The sequence below is a fragment of the Euleptes europaea genome, chromosome 2 (genome assembly GCF_029931775.1).
Source record: "Euleptes europaea isolate rEulEur1 chromosome 2, rEulEur1.hap1, whole genome shotgun sequence".
Taxonomy (NCBI): domain Eukaryota; kingdom Metazoa; phylum Chordata; class Lepidosauria; order Squamata; family Sphaerodactylidae; genus Euleptes; species Euleptes europaea.
The window spans coordinates 80,993,791-81,015,067 of NC_079313.1; the positions used below are offsets into that span (position 1 = coordinate 80,993,791).

The window sequence follows — 21,277 nt, forward strand, 5'->3', positions numbered from 1 at the left end:
TGATGGGAGTGGGCACTAACAGTTCAGCAATGCAATTGTTAACATGTTCTGCTTAAAATTATCCCAACCAGGAGAAAAGGAATCCTCACCCATGACCTTTTAAAATAGGATATTAACACATCTTGTCTTAAAGAAAGAAATCTAAAATCTAAGTTACAGAAAGGCAAAGACAGTGGATAGGCAATATCCATTCAAATTAGCACCCTAACTTCTCAAAAAAGAGGAACTAGCAATCCACCTAGGCTTTGTGTAACCATGTATGCAACTACAAGTTTCATGTAGAAAAAAAAACAAATAATACAACTGATTGAAATTGTCCCACTGAAAGTTAAAAGGACTCCCCTCTCCCCCAGATAACACAATTAAGATCAGGGTTAGGCATTTACTGAATATATGCTTGTTATCTTAGGTGGCCACAAGGTGTCTACTCTGTTCCAGTGCAGGACAAGGAGCATTGATCTAGCAGCTAACAAATCGAGGCTCATTAAGGCAATTTAGAATTTTCCACAGAGAAAAAAATAGTACTCTTAATATTTCTTAGATACATTAACTAGAATTAAGGTGCACTGGAAAGGTTTAAATTAAAAGAAAACTGCCACAGGAAATGAACGCCCTTCATTGCCAAAAGAAATCCTCCCACTAGCAAGAGAGGTAAGGGGATGAAACCACACTATTTCAGTGGTGATGTAGTAGGGAAATCCCAGGTTGTCTTGCAGGGTCAGACACAGACATGGAAATAATATTTTTTAAAAACAAGAATGAAAAGGGACAATAACATCACATAAAGGAATAAAAACATTTCAGAAAGTAAAACAAAAATACATTCTTTAAAAATATTCTTGCTAAAGCTCTTGTGTTGAGCATGTGGTCTGGTCCTTCAGCATTATGGTCCATTAGTACCTACAACGAAGATGACATACAAAATTAAGCATTAGGCACCACACCAAGTGATAGCAATCAGTCACCTGCACTCTTGCCACAGCAATCGGGATAATTTTATAAACTTGAGTTTCCTTAGGATTGCCAACTCCTAAATTGGGAAATTCCTGAAGACTGGGGGATAGAGCATGGGGAGGCGGGTAGGGGTAGGGGGGTTGGAGAGGTGAAGGACCTCAGTGGGGTACAATGTCATGGAGTCCTCTTTCCAAAGCAGCCATTTTATCTAGGGGAGCTGATCTCTGTCATCTGGAGATCAGTTGTAATTCTTGGAGATCTCCACACACCTCCTGGAGTTTGGCAACCCTAGGTTTCCTGCAACCAAGTCCCATGAAACTCTGTTGCAAGAAACAGCCGAGTGTCTTGTGGTACCTTAAAGATTACAGATTTATTATGACAAACTTTAGTCCACAAAAGTCTACACCACAGTGTATCTGTTTATCTTTAAGGTGCCATAAGTCACAGATATAAAAACAGTTCTCACCAATACACACAAAAAAACTACAGAACTCTACAATCCATGTTGTTAGATCTGCCTATTTTTCAGACGACCCAAGTCGTGTCCCATTTTCCCTCATGGAGATAGTTACCTGTAATAGTTTGGTTTGAAGGGCCCATTTTTATTGAGACCCAGATATTTTGCTTGATCATCTGATAGTTCTGTCAGGTGGGCATCAAATGAAGGCAGGTGCAAACTGGCAACATATTCATCTAGGAAAATAAAATTAAAAAGTGCTTGACATTTATTAACATGTTTTCCAGAATACTTTACAGTGTCCAGACACATTTTTGAAAAGCAGTTTATGCTGGAAGCTGTTCCCGCTAGATTCAATATAAAGCCAACTAGCAAGTCCAGCACAGCAACTCTAGAGCTTCTATTACGGATCAAAAATATTATAAGAATAGTAAGAAAGACTGTCTATTCACAAGTATTTCAGTTTTGTGCTGTTCCTTCATATTCAAGCCTGGAACTTCAGAACAGCAAAATCAGTACCTTGAAAGTGACCTAAGCAGTGGCAGGACCTTGAACTATCTCATTGCAGACTCAAGAAGAAGAGGAGTTCGTTTTTATATGCTGATTTTCTCTACCTTTTTAAGGAGACTCAAACCAGCTTAAAATCTACTTCCCTTCCTCTCCCCACAACTGACACCTTGTGAGGTAGGTGAGGCTGAGAGAGCTCTAAGAGGACAGTGACTAGCCCAAGGTCACCCAGCTGGCTTCATGTGGAGGTGTGGGTAATCCAACCTAGTTCACCAGATTAGAGTCTGCCACTCATGTGGAGGAGTAGGGAATCAAGCCTGGTTCTCCAGATCAGAGTTTACCACTCTTAACCACTACTCCACACTGGCTCACTATATTTAACAGATGCTTTGATTTTTACAGTTCTTGCAAGAGGGCACAGCAGATACTTCTACCTTTTGTTTTTCATATTCTGAACATCCTATCAATGGGCTTGTAGGCAGAAACAGGTAGATTAGAAAGCAATGCAGAATACAGACACCCTTTACAAGACTACTATGTTCCTATGCAAAACTGCTGGTGAATTTTCACATTTTGGTGCTGGCAGACACAAATATTTATTTTTAGATTTATATCCTTTGATAATGATTTTTCTAGAATATATTCCCAGGTTTACAGTCATATCAACAACACACAACAGATCAAAACTAATCAACACAAACAATTTTGGACACAAAAGAGTCAGTATCTAAACACAGCTAAATTCCAGGGGCCTATGGGTCAGGGGTGTGGCATGAAACAGCATGGGCTGGGCATACCTCAAGTCCTCAGATATATTATACCTGGTTTCTTCAACATTTTCCCCACATTTGAGAAGCATGGCTGCCCATCACAAGTTTGTGATTAATAAGAAACTAAATGTAATGCATACATGTGAGTTATCTCTGAATCATGGACCTCTCAATAGTCAGAAAACTACTGCTAAAGATTCAGTCATGCTTTGGCTTACCCATCTTTTTAGGCAGCAGGTATACATCTTGTTTATATCGTCCCTCAGGAGCATTGTAAAGCTCAATCAAAGCCAAAGCCTGTGAATATTAGAGATGTTGAAAGTATATTCTAGCCATTCTTTTCACATGCCTTGAAGCTAACCAATCAGCCTGTAATCAGCACATTTATTTTAGAACTTCTATAGTGGCACCAAGTTTCTAGCTTAAGGGAAATTAAAAAAAAAAAAAAGTTCTGAGGATTCAAATTTTTTGGAGTAGTTTACCAAACTGCAGTGAAGGCTTTTTTTGGTACAGAGTAACCTTTGTTACTGAAAGGGATCTCTTTGCTGGTTTCAAGATTAAGACAGAGAGATGGGAAAAAGCTAAAAAAATAATAAACACACTCTAGTTACCTAAATAGGTGCATAATGGTATTTCATTAAAGACTAGAACTGTTCAACTGCTGAAGTATATAATCCATTTAGAAACCATGCCCAAATTTAGTAACAGATAGCCATTATGCTTTTTTAAATTAAACAGGATGGACACACTGAGAGGTGAGAGGTTTGCAAAGGTATGTATGTATGTCACTGGTTTGCAATGCACTGTGTGAGAACAGAAGAAAACCTTGATTGTTCCTTTATGATACAAGTGCCTTTAGTGTTGTAAATAAAGTATGCAGCACACAAAGGCAGGGTAGAGGAAAAGCTCAGAACCCAAGAAAGAGCTGGGAACTCTGCATAAATTTCCTAACCTTCTCCTATGTCTACCTATTTGCTACCTTATTATATAATTTCACTTCAAGCCTTTGTTCCTCACAAGTCATGTTTGACGAACTTTTAAGATTAAAGAATGCTGCAAAATAAACATGCAGGATTACAAGCGATGTATATTTGTACAAGGAATTTATGGTTAGTTGCACACTAGTATTATTAATGCAATAATTTTTAATACTATGTGTCTTTTAAAAATGTTAAAATAACATGCAAAGAATTGCTGAGATAAATATGCTAAATATACTTTTGCTCAGATTTAAGTTGTTAAAGAAGTAGGATTTCAGCATATATTTTGCAATCCCAAGAACACAAAACATTATAAATATGGTACAAGATATGGAGGCCATGGATGTCACAATCATGTACCTGAGTGGTAGCTGTGATTGACAGAACAAAGGTAGGAACAGTTGAACAGCTCAGATTGAGAAGTCGTCCCTAGAAAGCCAGGAAAGAAAATAAATCTGAGATAAGTTACCAGTACATGCAACCTTAGAGCCATGAAAATCTGTGCATAATATTTCATACTCAAGCACTACTATATGAAACCTGCTAGTTAACAGACTCATGTAACGCCTGAATTACCAGACTGTGCTACTATCTCCGCTGTTTTAAGCACATAAAACAAATATCACTTAGGCCAGGATCACTGTAGCTCCAATCCAAGACTAATAAGTACAAAGATTATCAGATGAAGTTAATTTTTTCATCAGGAAAAGACTGACTTTCAGTTACTGAAATCTGGACTGAATCCATGCAGGTACAAAAGGTGTTCAGATCTGCTTAGCAGAAACCCTGAAGCCTCCCCATATCTAAATCCCTACTGGTCTTCTGGCATTTGTTCTCTGCTGTAAAGAACAAACCAGATGACAATCACAAGCTGTCAGAAGGACACCCTTCCTTCCTACTCCACATACCAGTCTCATTCTATTCTCAGCACAGCAGTTTCTTCTTGCTTGCACTGTACAAACTGGTATCTGTCCCATCTTTCAATACCCTGAACTTGAAAAGCAGAAAGTTGACTCCTGATATCATCTGCTACAGAAGGTTCTATTTGTGCCTTCCCAGACACCTAAGATTTTAAAGCTATATTGTTTATAATATTTTAACATTCTATAATGTTGTAAATTTTGTTTTTATCTTATGAATGTTGCACTCGGTCAGATGAGCTTGAAATAAAAGGAAAGGTCTTCCCAGACATACCTCAGCTAGCAGGACAACACGCTTGCCATCGGGCCAGATTATATGATCCACCTGAGAACGTACACGCTCCCAGGTCAGCTCTGGGGTACGCAGGCTGGCCTGTGAGGGAAGAGATTGAGACAGGGTTCAAATACCAGGCCTTTCTGAGAGAGCTGTAAGAGCAAATAAACTTAAAAGATGCTCACCACATCAATTTCTGTATTGGAATGACCCATATTACACACGATGCAGCTATTCTTCATTCTGTCCAAGTGCTCCCTAGTCACCACATTCTTATTTCCTAAAATGAAGAGAAGCAGCTAAATCAAGCTGAAGAAAGAAACCCCGAACTTTCAAGTTTTCCCACTCCACGATTAAAGCTTTAATTTCAAAACTGCATAAGGAACTCGTCAAGCAGTGGTACAGTATATATTCCCTATATATCCAGAGAAGTTTAAAGTCCTGCTTTAACACCAAACTCTGAGTGGGGAAGTACTTCTTGATAACGTATCAGTATTACCTTGTTAACTAGCAAGACGGATCTGGATTGCAAAGGGGAGAAAAACAGCATGGACAGACATATATACACATTCTTCTGCACCCATTATAGACTGTTTTACCTGTACAAGTTATGATCACATCCACCTGGCGAATTATTTCATTGAGCTTCATTACTCGGAACCCATCCATGCTGCCAAAGAGAAAGTAACACAGTAAAGGGATACGTCATGGGATAAAACAGGAAAGCTCAGGCTACTCTGACCAACTAAAACCAGCCACCACTCCCCCAAATCTGATGCAGAATTAGAGAATCTACTGCGAGTATCACAGTGTGATCATGAACATGTATCTCCACATCTATGCTGCTCCTTGATACTCCAGTTTCATAAAACATATAGTTGCAGTTTTCACCAAAAAATAATTCATAACTGATGGTAGCTGAAGTTTGAATAGAAGCACAAGATTGTTTATGTTCTGCTCTGCTTTTTGAACTGCAAGTCAAATTCATATAAAGCTTATTAAATTACAACATCAGCAGTGAAAAAATCTGATTTGGAAGCAAAAAGTATATACTTAATTGACTCTTTAGAAAAACAAACTAATCAGAATCCTCAGGGTTTATGCATTCAAACATTTCCTTCTAGTTAAAACATTTTATCCCATTCTTCAACCATAAAGTCTCCACAGTGGCTTATAAAACACTGTAACAACAGTAACAAAGTATAAAAATAACCTTCAGAGACTACTAAGCAAAAAATAAGTCCCCATAGAAGAAAATGAATTAGCACATAATAATTAAATACTGGGGAAGGTGGCAAAAGTTTTAATAAAGAACATTACAAAACTGTTAGCAATGGAGTTTTGCAAACTGTTCTGAGGAGGGAGTTCCAAGTTGGACTGCCACCACAGAAAGCCTTTTCCTTGGCTCCCGCTTGCCTCACCCCTAAAGGCAGGGGCACCAAGAGCAGGGCCTCCATCAGACGGGTCACATGGGATCAACTGATCTTTTTAATGCATATCAGACCATTTATGGCTTCATAGGATAAAGCCACCGCTTTGAATTTCCTATGGATACCTCACTTCCTTCTCACTGTCTAGCCTGCCAGTTAAGATCTTCTTCCCAAGTCTTGCTCTCTGGGCTCCTACCTGCAGAGCTGAGGCAGGTGACAACCAGGGACAGAGGTTTTTTAGTGGTGGTGCCTCACCTTTAGATAGGAAAGGCTGCTGTGTAAGTCACACAGCCCTAAACAGATCTCAAGTATTCCTATGCCTTGCAAATACACAACAGAGAAAGAGGATTCACATTTCCTGATACTGATAGCAGACTTGAAAAGTACAAATAGATTGTGTGATGGTCTGAAGAGAAGCAGCTATTCTGTAGGACAAAAGAATAAACTGAATGCTAAACTGATGTTTTGCACGATATACTAAAAACAGCATGCTTCAAATGCTTTTAAGTGTTCAACAGCTAAGTTAATCCTGTTTAAAAAATTAACTCTGGAATAGTCAAATGGCTACTCCAGTTAGATTCTACTGCTTCTCTAAATCAAACTGGATGTCATTTTCCTATTCCATTCTTGGATTAGACAACATTTGACAGCAGTGGAGCTTTTCAGTGCTACCTTCGTATTTTGCCATCCACTGTTCTCTTTATGAGGAAACACTCTAGGAGTTTATTGCATCTTTTCATTTACAATTCATCATATGTTGACAGAAGTGTTTGAGTGAACTTTTCCTTAGTACATGTTGAAACTTATGAGGTAAATTTATGAGGGCACGATTCAATGATGCATACTGATGACACTCTCAAAAGAGGTCCCACTATCTGATCACAAGGGATGGAACATTCCACCAAAGATGTATACCTTAATGAGGAGAGCCTTGGATTATGAGGGTTCTGGGTACACAAAGGCTCTTCTTAAGTGGACTGATTTCATTTCAGCCTTCTGAAGTAGCTCAAGTGAACGGCAAACAGTAAGAGAAGAGGCTAGTGCTCTCAGACAGCAGCATTTGTAATACCTCATCTCTTACCAAGCTTGAAGAGCACAGATGGGATCAATCTCTGTGATGTAAACTATAGCTCCTAAGGCTTTCAGAGCTGCACAACATCCCTTTCCAACCTGCAATACACAAAAACAGCAACAAATCAAAGCATTCATTTATGGACATAGAATTATTCCCACAATGACTGCAGAGACAGTTAACTAGAAATCAGTAAGAAGGATATTGTTTCCCCTCAGTTTCCCTGGTTTAATTTAGAGTTACTACCTTCTGTGGACAAACTTCCAGTGGAGAAGAAGGGAATAAGTGTTAGTCCAGTGGGGGTGGGGAGGTAGGCAAAGAGATCCAATTTAAAAGCCAAAGGGGTACACAAGCAAGATGTCCACACAACCCTTTCCTTATCCATCTCCCCTAGTGCTTTTCTACCAGCCAACAGCACTTCCAGTAGGGCTGTGTCTAAGAATACATTCAGAGGAGGAGCTGCACAGAGGTAAGCTGCAGGCAGGGCAAGAGTTTTGCCATTAAAATGGGACAAACAGAGACACAATTCTCTTTCTATAGAATTGTGGCAATTCCAACTTGAACGTACGGAACTGCTGCTGTCACCTCTAGTTTCGTCCTAAAATACAGGGAGTTATAGAGATATATTCAGAGGATACTGGTAGTGACAATGCTGAAACAACCAGTCCATGCCAGTTTCCAAATAATCTGGAACATAATGTCCTCTGCAATCATGTCTTAAAACTCTTACCAGATTTTATTGAATGAACACAAATGAGACCAGATATTTTCATCTAATGATGTGCAAATTCAGAACTTGCTAACATCAGCAGCTTGCAATTACCCATGTCAGCCATTACAATTAGATACATAATGTTCTGTTAAGACACAATTGCTTCCAAATGCTCACTTTGTTAACCAAACTAAGAAGCCATTACTAATATAAACAGACAAGAATACTATGCAAAGGTAACTTGCTAAGAGCTGCTAAATCAGCCAGGCTACTGGAGGATCACTTTTTAGAACTCACCTCACCATAGCCACACACTACCACTTGCTTCCCTCCAAACATCACATCAGTTGTCCTCTTTAGGCTGTGGGATAGAAAGAGACTCTTATTGAACTAAGTCAGCTGCAATGCTAAGTATGTACCCAACACACTACCTTCATGCAACTGAACATCATAGACTGGTTTTGATTTAAACTCAGTGGCAGAAATGGGCGCACCAGCCCAAGATGGAAGCCTGGGGTTGTGTTTTCTCTTCCCACCACTTTGTATCAGACTCACCCATCTAAGATGGACTCTCTGCAACAGTACAAGTTATCAAATTTCTGTTTAGTGACAGAGTCATTGACATTCATGGCTGGAACACACAGTTTCCCAGCCTTTGATAGCTGATATAACCTGAAAAGAGACATAAAGAGGGATTTTGAGAATTTCATTTAAATATCTGACAAGAACATGATAAGGCACTGTGCGTAGCCTGGATTAAAACCAAAGCTCTACATTTTGATTTTTCTAAATGGTAGCACAGTATATATTGCTGTAAGAGACTTTTTGGGTCCCCAATAGATTCTCCATCCAGAATATATGAAGTCTACGGTTTAAAAAAAAATACAGAAAAAGAAGCAAATCTGAAGCTAGAAGGTATGTTTAGGTTCAGTGTAGCTAGAGCCTTTGTTTATCATATAATGCTTATTGGAAGCCAATCTCATGTGTCATCAACAAGAATTAGAAAACAATGGGCTCCCCCTCACATTACCAGGGTCAAGTTTAAGGTAAAATGTGCCACCAAGACAATCCCATAAAGTTCTACCACATGGAGTTTTCAATGCAAGAGATTAGCAGAGGTAATTTGCCATTGCTTCCCTTCGCTACTAACACCCTAAATTATTAGGCTAACAGTGCAATTCTGAGCAGAATTATATCCTTCTAACTCCATTAAAGTCATGAGCTTAGGGTACAACATTTCTTAAAATTGCACTGTAAGCTTATTAGTGTCCCTAAATTAAGTAAATTTACAGAAATAGAGCAGAATTCACTGGAAAGATAGGCTAAGAAATGAGTTTTACTCAACTGAGTAATTGCAAACAATATAGATACTGGAAACTTTAATCACTGAAATGGTTTGTATATACAAGTACAGTAAACACTTTGTTACCTGGTACTTGCTTACCAAGAATGATCTATAATCCAGCATCACCCAGAGGGCAAACTCCTCCCACCTCAGCTACCATACCCCACATCTTCAAAACCTCCTGTGCCCACTCCCACCCCTCCAGACAACCAGCTTGATGTCTCTGGTCATTCCTGGGATACTGACAGCTGGTGGCATCAGCTGACATTATCTCTGGGTTCTTTCTTCTCCCCCAACCTGCCTCGAGATGTCAGGAGCCAGCTCTGCTGGAGGGGGCTCCCCAAGCAGCTGGACCACTTGTGTGTCTACTGCATAGGGCAGCTCCATGGCTTGGGGAGATGGGTCCTGCCAGGCAGATGGGTGTTGCCATTGTGTTCCCAATGGAGTGGGGTTTGATTGCTGTGGGGCAGAATAAGCTTGAATATTTGGCATCTGATTAACCAGCAACCCCCATAACCCATTAGTACAGGATAACAAAGCTTGTATTGTAATTGTACTAAAATACTGATGAAAAAGGCAAGAGAAAAGAAGTAGCAGCAGTTCAACTTCTTTAAATTGTTTTTCTCTCTCTTTTATTAACATAAAATGTGTCACGAGGAAGCCAAGAGAGGATAGGTGTGTGGCTGAAAGTATTCTTCACATTAATTTAAATTCCAAAGTTTAAGTCTTATGGTTTAACAGCTAAAGCCTTAGCTCAGCTATACCTTAGCTCAGCCATAAACAATCCTTTTTTGCCTTAGTTAAGGCACTTTACCCAACATATGCTTAACTTTGCAGCTCCTAAATGATGATACATCATTCATTCACAAAGGTTTATGAACAGAATGAGTTTTACTGGTTTTTAAAAAAATCTGTTGTGAATTGGGGAAGGGGCTATAAAAGAGCCCAAAGCTTCAAATTAAACAAGTACAGCCAAAGAATGTGCCCGATCTGCATGTTCCATTTTGGTTTGTTACCTGTGCACACCCGTCACACTTTCTTCTACAATCCCTCTGATCTTCTTAAAGACATTTGGATATTTCTTATAAACCCAGTGGGTCAGGTCTCCCCCATCATCCAAGATCTGAAAACATGAGAAATATAATCAGTTCAGCTCTTCTACTACTATGTAACCATGGTAAAATTAACTTCACTTTAAGGCATAGGCCAGGGCTTCTCTTATGGAGTTAATGATCTAGTCACATACAAGTTAAGAAGAAGAAATTTGATTAATGAGAGCAGGGGTGGGGAACCTTTTTTCCACCAAGGGCCATTTGGATATTTATAACATCATTCGCGGGCCAAACAAAATTATCAACTTAAAAATTAGCCAACCAATACATTTCTCCATGGCCTGGGTGGGAAAGGGTTAACAGTTTCTTGGGCGGTTCTAGGAGCTCCATAGCTACTGACTCTTCTGCAAGGGGGGGGGAAAGGTTCCTTTTCTCGGCAAAACAAATTAACATCAGCCTTGAATAGAGGCTATTCCTGTACACGGGAGGGGGCTGATCACCAGTCTTAGATCCTTCTGAGCTAGAGATCTGCCAGGACCCACGAAGGGCCAGACCAAACCATTTCGTGGGCCTTATATGGCCCCCAGGCCTGACGTTCCCCACCCCTGAATTAGAGGAAATGCATTGTTGAAGCAACATAGGTGGCCTGATTTTCTAATACATATCATGGAGATACACATGAAAGCTGAAGTGCCATAAAAGCTGAAGTGAGCTCTGTTATGAAATGATACTTCACCCAAGTATCTGTGTAAGGATTTTCTACTTTTCTTTGTGAATGGTGAGTTTAATCTGTGAATGATCAGGGGTTAATCAAACTGCAAGGAAAAGTAACCTGGTCAAAAGAGAGAGTTAAGACTCCTTCCCCTTCATAATTCTAAGCTGAGGAGGGACAATAAAGAAACTTAGCATAATAGGGTAACTAGAGGAGCCAAAGGAGAGAGGGGACTCTAGCCTGGTCATGTAGGCAATGGTGCAGTCTTTGCCCTTGTCCCTCCCTGGCTTATTTTGACAAGGGGGTTTGTGGGGCAAAGTGCTCCCTTTAAGTAGCAGGGCAGCCATTCTTTGAGGCAACTGAGAAGAAGCTGACTTCCTAAGTAGACATGCTTTAGCAAAGAGTCACACACAATGGATAAAAAGATGTAACAGAAATGAACAGAGCATGAACAGCTAACCTAGCACCTGTAAAAAAAAAAAAAGCTCAGATGTTGTAACATTTTGCTGCACAGATGTTCTTATTACTTTTGAATCTAGAGAATGCTTATATATTTATACATAAAGTCTTGTTTTCTGAATTTGGAATTAATTACAAAGCCATGTACTTCGGATTCATGCTAACCAAGGTAAAAGAGAGCTTGCATAGTTGGCAGTATCTCTAGTAAGCAAGACTTCAAAATTTGGCTCCTTCCTCCCAAGAAAGCAAAGAGATGGAGAAGATTCTAATATTTGCAAAGAATGTCACTCAGGCGGTCAGACTGCAATTCTATTTGTGGACTGTGGTGGCAGCGGAGAGTACACAGAAAGGGGTGGAGTGGGGTAAAAGCTGAACAGAGGACCTCACTTACGTCTAGCAGTTTAAGATCAGTGAATCATAGAATCATAGAATTGGAAGGGACCACCATGGTCATCTAGTCCAACCCCCTGCACAATGCAGGAAATTAACAACTACCTCCCCCCACATCCCCAGTGACCCCAACCCTCCCCCCAGCCATGAAGGATCCCACAATCAAAGCACTCCCGACAGATGGACATCTAGCCTCTGCTTAAAGACTTCCAAAGACGGGGACTCCACCACCCTCTGAGGCAGCACGTTCCATCATCGAACAGCCCTCACCATCAGAAAGTTCGTCCTAATGTTTAGGTGGAACCACTTTTCTATTAGTTTAAATCCATTACTCAGTGTCCTAGTCTCTGGAGCAACATAGAACGAGCTAGTTCCCTCATCAACATGACATCCCTTCAAATATTTAAACATGGCTATCATGTCTCCCCTCAACCTTCTCTTCTCCAAACTAAACAAACCCAACTCCCTAAGTCTCTCCTCATAAGGCATGGATTCCAGACCTCTGATCATTCTGGTCACCCTCCTCTGGATATGCTCCAACTTGTCAACATCCTTCTTAAATTGTGGAGCCCAAAACTGGACACAGTATTCCAAGTGAGGTCTGACTAATGCAGAATACAGTGGTAGTATTACTTCCCTTGATCTAGACACAATACTCCTACTGAAGCAACCCAGAATTGCATTGGCCTTCTTAGCCGCCATATCACACTGTTGACTCATGTTCAGTTTGTGGTCCGCTAAGACACCCACATCTCTTTCACATATACTGTTGTCAAGCCAACTATCTCCCATCCTGTACCTGAGCCTTATGTGAAAATCCCTTATTTCCTGTTGTGAAAAAAGGGCCTAAGGGATCATTTTACTACAAGCACATTCAAGACAAAGCTGGGCAACAGAGTGCATGATGTACTCCCAGAACAGCAGAAAGGTTAAAAAGGTGTTTTCGGTAACAGACATACTGTTGCAACAGCCTGCTGCAAACAAACAGAAGTCTTGTAGTACCCAAAGACTAACAACATTTTATTCCATCATAAGTTTTTGTGGAGTACGGTCCACTCTGCCTGATGAAATGGAATATGCCCTCGTTGGGCAGATACTTATGAGGCTTCCCCCCCGCACACACCCATTTAATCTATAATGAAGATAAGGGTAAACTTTCATAAATCAAAGCTAACTTCATCAGATGCATGAAGTGTACAATGATTAGGCTAACGCATTTCTATTAAAAGGTTGCAAACAAAAAGGATCTGCCTTCTAAATGCATCTGATGAAGTGAGCTCTACCTCACAGATGTAACGGAGCTCACAGAGCTATGCAACAATAAACAGTCTCTCTCTCTCTCTTTGTACATCTACTTGACTTCTCAAGTAGAGCCCAGGAAGCATGTATCTATCACATTTGTATCCTCCCCTTCTTGTTGCATAAATAGAATTACATGTTATTCTCACAACCCCCTCTGAGGAATGTTAGGATAAGAGTCTATGCCTTGCTCAAAACCACATGGTGAGCTCTATGACTACATAAATATTTGAACTTGGGTCCCCCAGGGTCCAACATTTTATGTACTGAACTTCACTGACACTCTGCTGAGACAAGTATCAACAAGTTAAGAAGCCAAATTAATGTTTCCATTCTTTCAACACAAAGCATTACTGAATGGGGGAAGAGAGAAGGGCAGAAAAAATGAGAGAAGCTTTACAGAATGTTCTAAAGAAGCCTACCCTTGACCCAGGAGATCTCAATAATTATCAACCAGCCTCAAATGTTATATTATTGAGTAAAGTGATTGAACAGGTGGTAGCTGGACACCTCCAACCCTTCCTGGATCAGGCAAATTGTTTAGGTCCCTTCCAATCTGGTTTCAGGCCTGATTATGGGACTGAAACAGCCTTGGTTGCTGTGGTTGCACCGGGAGATGGACAGAGGGAGTGCAACTGTTGATTCTCCTGGACCTCTCAGCAGCCTTCAATACCATCAATGGTGGTATGCTTCTGGAACATCTACCTGGCCTGGAATTGGGAGGCACCATTCTGTGGTGGTTCCAGTCATACCTGGAAGGTAGGTGCTGGGGGACTATTTTTCAGCCTCTTGGCCTTTGGCCTATGGGGTCCCACAAGGTTCCATCTTGTCCCCTGAACTCTTTAACATCTACATAAAATGACTGGGTGAGGTCATTTGGAGATGTGGGCTGGGTTGTTACCAATACACGGATGACACTCAGCTCTTTCTTGCACTTCCAGCTGATCCCAGGGAGGCTGAAGAAACACTGAAGCAGTGCCTGGAGGCAGTTTTGGAGTGGATGCAGGCTAATAAACTGAGGCTTGATCTCAACAAGATGGAAATGCTACTGGTGGGTGGAAGGTCTAACCCAGGATTTAAGGTGTCGCCTGATCTAGATGGGGTTGCACTGCCATTGAAGGAATGGGTTCATAGTCTGGAGGTGCTCTTGGGGGTGGGATACAGATATTGTAAATAAATAAAAATAAATAAATTACCATGTTGGCCTGCCATCCATCCACATTAACACAGCGGTCGATGCACCACCAAAAATCATCCTCAGACTCCCCCTTCCAGGCAAACACAGCAACACCTAATAAGAAAAAAAAATGTTGCATTTTGTTGAAGCAGAAGTACTCAAAGCACATTTGGCATTAAGCCACTATTGAGACAGAGAAGCCAAGGCAAGAAGTTCTTACCCTGGCACTTCAGCGTCATCTGCAGCAACACATGTAACTGAAGCTGTCTATGCATCGCACATTTGAAAGAAGCTACGTTAGGGCACCAGACTGAGAATCCAAGAATCTACTGAACGAATACGGCAATCCTAGAAACATTTTCCTGGGAGTAAGCCTCATTAAATAGACCTGAGTAGGATTCCAAGTGGACCTGCTTAGGATTGCTCTTAAAGTGCCCAAGAGCCAGCAAACAGCACAGTTTGTGCCTACTTCTTTTGCTTTCCTCTGTTTAGACAATTTGAATGACCAGGCTATTTGAAGAGTCATTAGCTCAGCAGCATGAATAAATAATAGGACCCTGATCTCTTGCAGCAGTCTTTAGATGCTGAAGTATAACTAAAGACAAGGTTGGGTAACAACCCACCCTACTCCAGCATGACACAGTATTGTACAATCTACAGAAAGCTTTGGCATCCCTTGCTCAGAGCGTCACAACTAATATCTGTTTCTTGCTTGCTAGTTTTATTGTTCCCTAGACGGGATTCTTGGCTGGAATATGCAGGAACAGAGAGCACAGTAAAACAAAGTCCTAATGGCTCCTGAAAAAATAAATGTATTGAGGTTTTTATAGGCAAGAGCTGCATCCAGAATACGGTAAGAAATCTAAAACTAAACAAGTTCTCATTAGCGTTCTCCCAACAAGTTCAAGGGAGTCCACCTGGGTGTGGAATGTTTCTTTGTACAAAACCAGCAGAATACTCAATAGGCTGGTCGAGTAGGGAATTTACAAAAATATTAGAACAGTGAATCTGGCAAATGTATTTGACCTTCATTCTTTTCACACCACAAGTTTTAGAAACCCAGACAGATAAGTGTTAAAGTCATACCAGTTTAGCATAAGCTCAGCAATAATACGGTATTTTCCTATAAGTGCTAACATTCTAAATGATCATTTTTCTTGGGGAAAAACTGCACATTAAGATTGACTGTCAATTGACTGTCTATTATTTGACCACAGTCAAATATGCCATAGAGCCAAGAACGCCTCTGTGTGGGAGGCAGCTTACCCTTTTCAATTTCACTATGGTGATATATTTAGCAAGGCCAGAAATGTGGGTTGCTTGCCTCCCAGCCCTGCAGCAGTCAGGGGAAAACGTAGTATCATAACTATTATAGCAAAGCTTCTCCTCCAGGCTACCTGCTATAACTACAAGCATCCACAAACATACTTTTTGTTTTTATTAGTTGGGATTGCTTTGCTTTTATTTTAAAATTTGGGTTTTTTTAAAGAGGTTTTCTAACTGTAGGCAGATCATTCTAGGAGAAAAGAACAGTTACCCAACTTCTTAAAGTTAGTTTGTTTTACAACAGTTAATTTGATTCTGAAATTAGCAAAAGTATCAAACCCACTGATGATTAAATAATTTTTAAATCTAAAAGTTTGTTTTAAAAACTACCTGAACATGCACAACTCTAAAGTAAGTTCTTCTTCATTTCTTTGTAAGCATTTGTTGTTCATTTATTTATATATTGTTCTATACTTTAATTATTGTTCTCTAGGTTTGTTCCACAGTGCCAATTCCTACATGAAGCAACACTGACTATTACAACAGGCAACCCTATAACAGAGATCCGTATCTGTAGATAGAGTTTCGTCTTATTATCTAGTAAATAAATGCATCAGAAGATAAAGCATAAGCTTGTGACAACAAAATCTTTGTAAGGGTCTTTTCACATCACCAGGATACACTGAAGATAGATTCTGTCATGCACAATGCCACTTATTCAAACATTAAGTGATTTTCCTTCAAATTTTTGTTGTAAAACCCCTCTTTTTGTGATTGATACTAACTATGCAGGCTTTTGACAAACTGCAGAATTCTGATAATGGAGCTTTCATGCTTTACATTTCAAGTTTCTGCTATTCTTATCCTATTACATTGTTTATTAGATGTATCATCCTACTGATTGCATGGATTGTCACTGTGTAATCTTGGGGGGGGGGAGAAGAGGAAGAGAGTTGGGTTTTATACCCTGATTTTCTCTAAACCTTTAAGGAGTCTCAAACCCGCTTACAATCACCTTCTCTCCCTCTCCCCACAACAGACACCTTGTGAGGTAGGTGGGGCTGAGAGAGTTTGGAGAGAACAGTGACTAGCCACGGTCACCCAGCAGGCTTCATGTGGAGGAGTGGGGAAAGCAACCAAGTTCACCATATTAGCGTCCGCCGCTCATGTGGAGGAGTGGGGAATCAAACCCGGTTCCCCAGATTAGAGTCGATCGCTCTTAACCACTACACCACGCTGGTTCTATAAAGGTAGACTATAAATAATGTAAATAAATACAAATAAATAAAAAGACCTAAACAGATTTTAACTCAACCATATTTGTTGGTACACCACATACTATTAAGCATTCAAGAGTGTGATGGAGCTCATAAGTATTGCATTAAATAAAAATCATATGTATTTGTGACTCCTGCCACTGTTCTTTACTCACCAGCCTCAGCCAATGCAGCAGCCACCTCATTCTGAGTGGAATAAATATTGCAAGCAGACCAACGACACTGAGCTCCCAGTGCACATAGTGACTCAATCAATACCTGAGGAACATAGCAAATACACAATCAACCTGAAGAGCAAGGGTAATAGTTGATTGGGGATTTGACACATACAAGCCAAGAACTATAAAGTTATTTACTTCATTTAAGTGTCTAACCCACACTTCTCCAAAGACTCAAGACAGATTATATATAATAACCAATGCAACAAACTGTAAAAGCTGCAGGACATAAGAAAATGCAATCCCCACACACACTGCTTAAATTCTGGTGTTGCCAGAATGCAAACTTCTTTACAGAGCAGTGACGCACGTGCACACACACACACAAACAGATGGTACAGTAACCAGATTATGTCAGATCACTATTGTGTATTTATACATCTCTTCCTCTTATCTCCCTCTGCTGGAAGGGATGGATGACCTGCACAGATAGCGGTTATGAGGAAAAGCCAGCTTGCATACAGCTTGCAGAAGAATGATACTCACCGCAGTCTGTGCTGTAATGTGAGTACATCCTACAATTTTAGCTCCGGCTAAAGGCTTCTCCCCCTGAGCTCGTTTTCTTAGTGAAATCAGGGCAGACATGTCTATGAAAACAAGATAAAGAGCTTTTAATGAAGTTCAAAACAAAACAACCACTTGTGTCCCCAGATTTAGGCAAGTCAAAGAAATATACGTATGTGAAGAGGTACTAGCTAACAAACACTCTAGAGAAGCAAAGACCAGCGGTGTACCCCATCTCAGATGGCAAATGGACAAATTGAGCATATTAAGCAAATATGAATATTTTTCTTAGGTTGCATAGAATACAGAGCAATCCTAAGAAGAGTGTCACATTTCTAAGCCCATTCATTTCACTGGACTTAGAAAGGTGTAATCGTTTGACTGTTATTCTACTAATTACATGCTTCAGTTCCAGAAACGTCCTACCCACAACCTTGGAGAGACCATCAAGCATGGCCAAATTGACACTGCACAACATCTTAGATGGCGAATGGACAAATTGACACTGCTGGAAAAAGATGGATGTTGTCAAAAAACTATACAGCACAAAGGTCTAACTCTGCTCCACACTTCAAGGGTCACAGCCTATTAATTTATCTCTAGTATTCCAATGGTTAAACTCTTCACATGGTTATCACCATTGTTGACTGGTGGCAAGGTTGGGTATATAGACCATCACTAACATCCTGAGGTATTTCTTTAAAATAAAATCTACATTATTTGCCGGCATTTCAAAAGAGCTAGGCTACTAAAATGATTGCCAACACCCTTGCAGTACCATAGATCTTTTGAATACAATTCTCAAAAACCAAAGAAAGTCAGTCCAACAACCCATCCTTTACCTTGCTCTGCTATTTCTATTTCTCGGCGCCCAAACTCTGCCTGCTTGATATTTTTAACACAGAAATTGCTGCTGCCCTTGGAATTAGTTTGCTGCTTTTCTCGAGGGGAAACTTCATCATCAGAGCTGTCTGTGTAGGATGCCGCTTCAAGAACAAAAAGAAAACATGCTTTGTAAGAACAGAATATACACGAAGGAGGACCAAGACAATCATGATGTCTTATCCTGTTCTGACATTTTACCATCTGTGCTATTTTAACTTTACTCTGACAATTCATCTTAAACACTGCAAAAGTCCTGGTCAATCTGCTTCCTGTTTCAAGTATTTCACTTCTTGGCTTGTATACACTGGCATAAGGTGGCACCATGTGGGTTTCAAAAATTGCATGACATCAACATCCTTGAAAGATTACTGGCAGACAAAGCACATCTTATTTATTAAAAAAAATTAGACTGCTTTTCAAACTAACCAAGCCAGTAAATCAAGAAATCTTACAAGGGCCTCAAGGTGCTTTATTGCCATGGTAAAGCCACATGTAACTACACAAGGAACTATTTTTTCCCAACAAACAGCATGGTGCTGAAAGTTCCATAACTTTGTGTATGCAAAATATACGGGACATAAAAAGGGTCTTTCATACTATCTGTATACAAGGAGGAGGAAGGACGACTTTTGTAAAGTTTAAAGCCAGAACAGATCAAGTGACTTTTCCAACAAAAACAGCTGTGAAGGGACAAGAGGAAGGCTGTTACAGCATTCCAGCTGTGATGGAGAAAGGTGTTTAGCTGGGACATGTGCTTCTAACCAAAAGGTCAGCACTGACAACTAACTACTCTGCATTGCAGTGCTATGCTAGGCTCTGAAATTCCCCAGTGGCGTCCTTAAAAATAAATGACTAGTTTCTCCTTCAAATCCTTAGTCTGTGTAGATTTAGAACAGCAATATTCACTCAGTGGCTCTGGAGCCGTATCTGGCCCTTTGACATGCCACCTGTGGCTGAACACTCTTCCCCACTGTGGTTCCCAACCCATGTTTCCAGAAAATGGGCAAGGCGGGCTTGTAGTTGGCATGGGCTGCCACCCAGAGATGCAAAGGCCCAGAAAAAAAATGGAAACATTTGAAGAACCCCCCTTCCCTCCCAGTTTTTCTGATGGAAGAAATGTGAAATTTAGGGGCGCATTAATTTTTTGCTTGTAGAATGAGTGAATGCTTCTTAAGGCAAGGTTTGTCTCATTCCAAATATACTGTATGAAAAAGACTAAGGAGTATTATGACAAGGGAATGTGGGGTTCCCTGTAAAATATGCAAGCTTGTTTTTACGACCCCAGCAGCCTTGAAGAAAACACCCATTCATATGGGTATTAGGCCATAAAATCCTCTGGTGACACACAGGAGGATTGACGAGGGGAACCTTTTGCTACACTACTAGGAAGAGGCAAGATTACTTTCTTATAATAACTTGACCTGGTACCATAAAACCAGGGGAGCACAATGAGGACTCACTGGCTAGATGCATTATTTGGTGGAAGATAGAGGGACTCAGCTCCCATTACAAGTTGGATCAAACTGAACCCCTTTCATCTGGGGAGGAAAGAGTTAAAAGATTCAGCCCACTCAGTGAAAGCCTCCCCACATTATTTCTCCTAGTGTGAAGCTCTAACCGCTACACTACACTGCCTTTCATAGAGTGGCTGATATTGAACATTAGCAAGCAACCAGCCTAGGTGAGTCTTGCAGTCAGGTAGTATCAAGTCACCTGGTGGTTAGTGCCAGGCCTGGCCCCAATGAGTTCTTCCTCAAAAGCCAGAACAGCACTGGAAAGGACCCTGCTCCCCTACCACCTTTTTTATTTTATTTTACAAAAACTTAGCCTAGAATGTGGTGGTTGCTTAGAAAATGACACTGAGGGCTTCTGTTTTTTTAAAGCTACAGGTGTTCCTGTTATCATTTTGAGTCCCCCCCAATATACTCTTTTTCATGTACTTCTCCGTTTCATGTGAAGATTTCATCAGTCTTTTCTTAGAATAATGTTGCTAAGAATGCAAAATGAGAGCATACATGGGGAAAAGCTAACATATAAAAGCAAAAAAAAAAAAGGCTAATGAAATCTTCACATGAAACGGAATAATCTAGATACCCCATCCCTGCCTTGGGACTACATATCTCTTCATGTGACTCTAGTGATGTTGCTTTCGTCTGTTCACTATTGGACATCGATGGTTTGATTATTGAACCAGCTGATATTGGAATGTATTTGATTATGGTTTCTACTATACAATAGTTGTTTTTGGGTATCTTGTCAATCTGTATTTGCAACTCTTCAGAGTATTTTTTGTATGTCTGAGCATACAATAGCAGTCATCAGTAAAACTGTTCATAGTTAACCATTTATTGGATGTTGTTTTTTGGTAAAGTATCTTTTTAGCTGCCTAATATGTTGTTTATGTTATAGTGGAAGATTCCAACACTGGCCCATGGAGGCACGGCTATGTCCCTGCAGTGCCAACATGAGCAAGTCAACTGCTCATATTTTACTGAACTGTGAATTCTATAGGGATGTCAGAAGTCGCCTAATTTCGCCTCTGCTGTCCAGGTTTCCTGTACTAGTCATTCTAATTATGCTAGTGTCTTAATGGCGAATTTTTCACTTGAAGATAAGA

The 21,277-nt window shown here is 40.3% G+C and overlaps 1 protein-coding gene across 2 annotated transcripts in view; it reads right to left on the reverse strand.

The window, feature by feature from the left end:
* Positions 1 to 382: 382 nt before the first annotated feature.
* Positions 383 to 21,277, reverse strand: part of AHCYL1 (adenosylhomocysteinase like 1) — a 61,590-nt gene continuing 40,695 nt past the window's right edge. Inside the window, exons 3-17 of one of the 2 annotated variants that reach the window (XM_056844622.1) lie at positions 18,618 to 18,761; positions 17,758 to 17,858; positions 17,209 to 17,311; positions 14,530 to 14,624; positions 10,438 to 10,544; positions 8,632 to 8,748; positions 8,374 to 8,437; positions 7,374 to 7,462; positions 5,462 to 5,532; positions 5,048 to 5,142; positions 4,863 to 4,961; positions 4,029 to 4,097; positions 2,907 to 2,985; positions 1,527 to 1,647; positions 383 to 900 (exon numbers count right to left, since the gene is read on the reverse strand). In XM_056844622.1, the coding sequence (XP_056700600.1) occupies positions 894 to 900; positions 1,527 to 1,647; positions 2,907 to 2,985; positions 4,029 to 4,097; positions 4,863 to 4,961; positions 5,048 to 5,142; positions 5,462 to 5,532; positions 7,374 to 7,462; positions 8,374 to 8,437; positions 8,632 to 8,748; positions 10,438 to 10,544; positions 14,530 to 14,624; positions 17,209 to 17,311; positions 17,758 to 17,858; positions 18,618 to 18,761 (1,361 nt within the window). In that variant the 3' untranslated portion in view covers positions 383 to 893. Of the gene's footprint in view, positions 901 to 1,522; positions 1,648 to 2,906; positions 2,986 to 4,028; positions 4,098 to 4,862; positions 4,962 to 5,047; positions 5,143 to 5,461; positions 5,533 to 7,373; positions 7,463 to 8,373; positions 8,438 to 8,631; positions 8,749 to 10,437; positions 10,545 to 14,529; positions 14,625 to 17,208; positions 17,312 to 17,757; positions 17,859 to 18,617; positions 18,762 to 21,277 lie in introns of those variants that run through there. The other variant, XM_056844623.1, reaches the window with a different exon arrangement.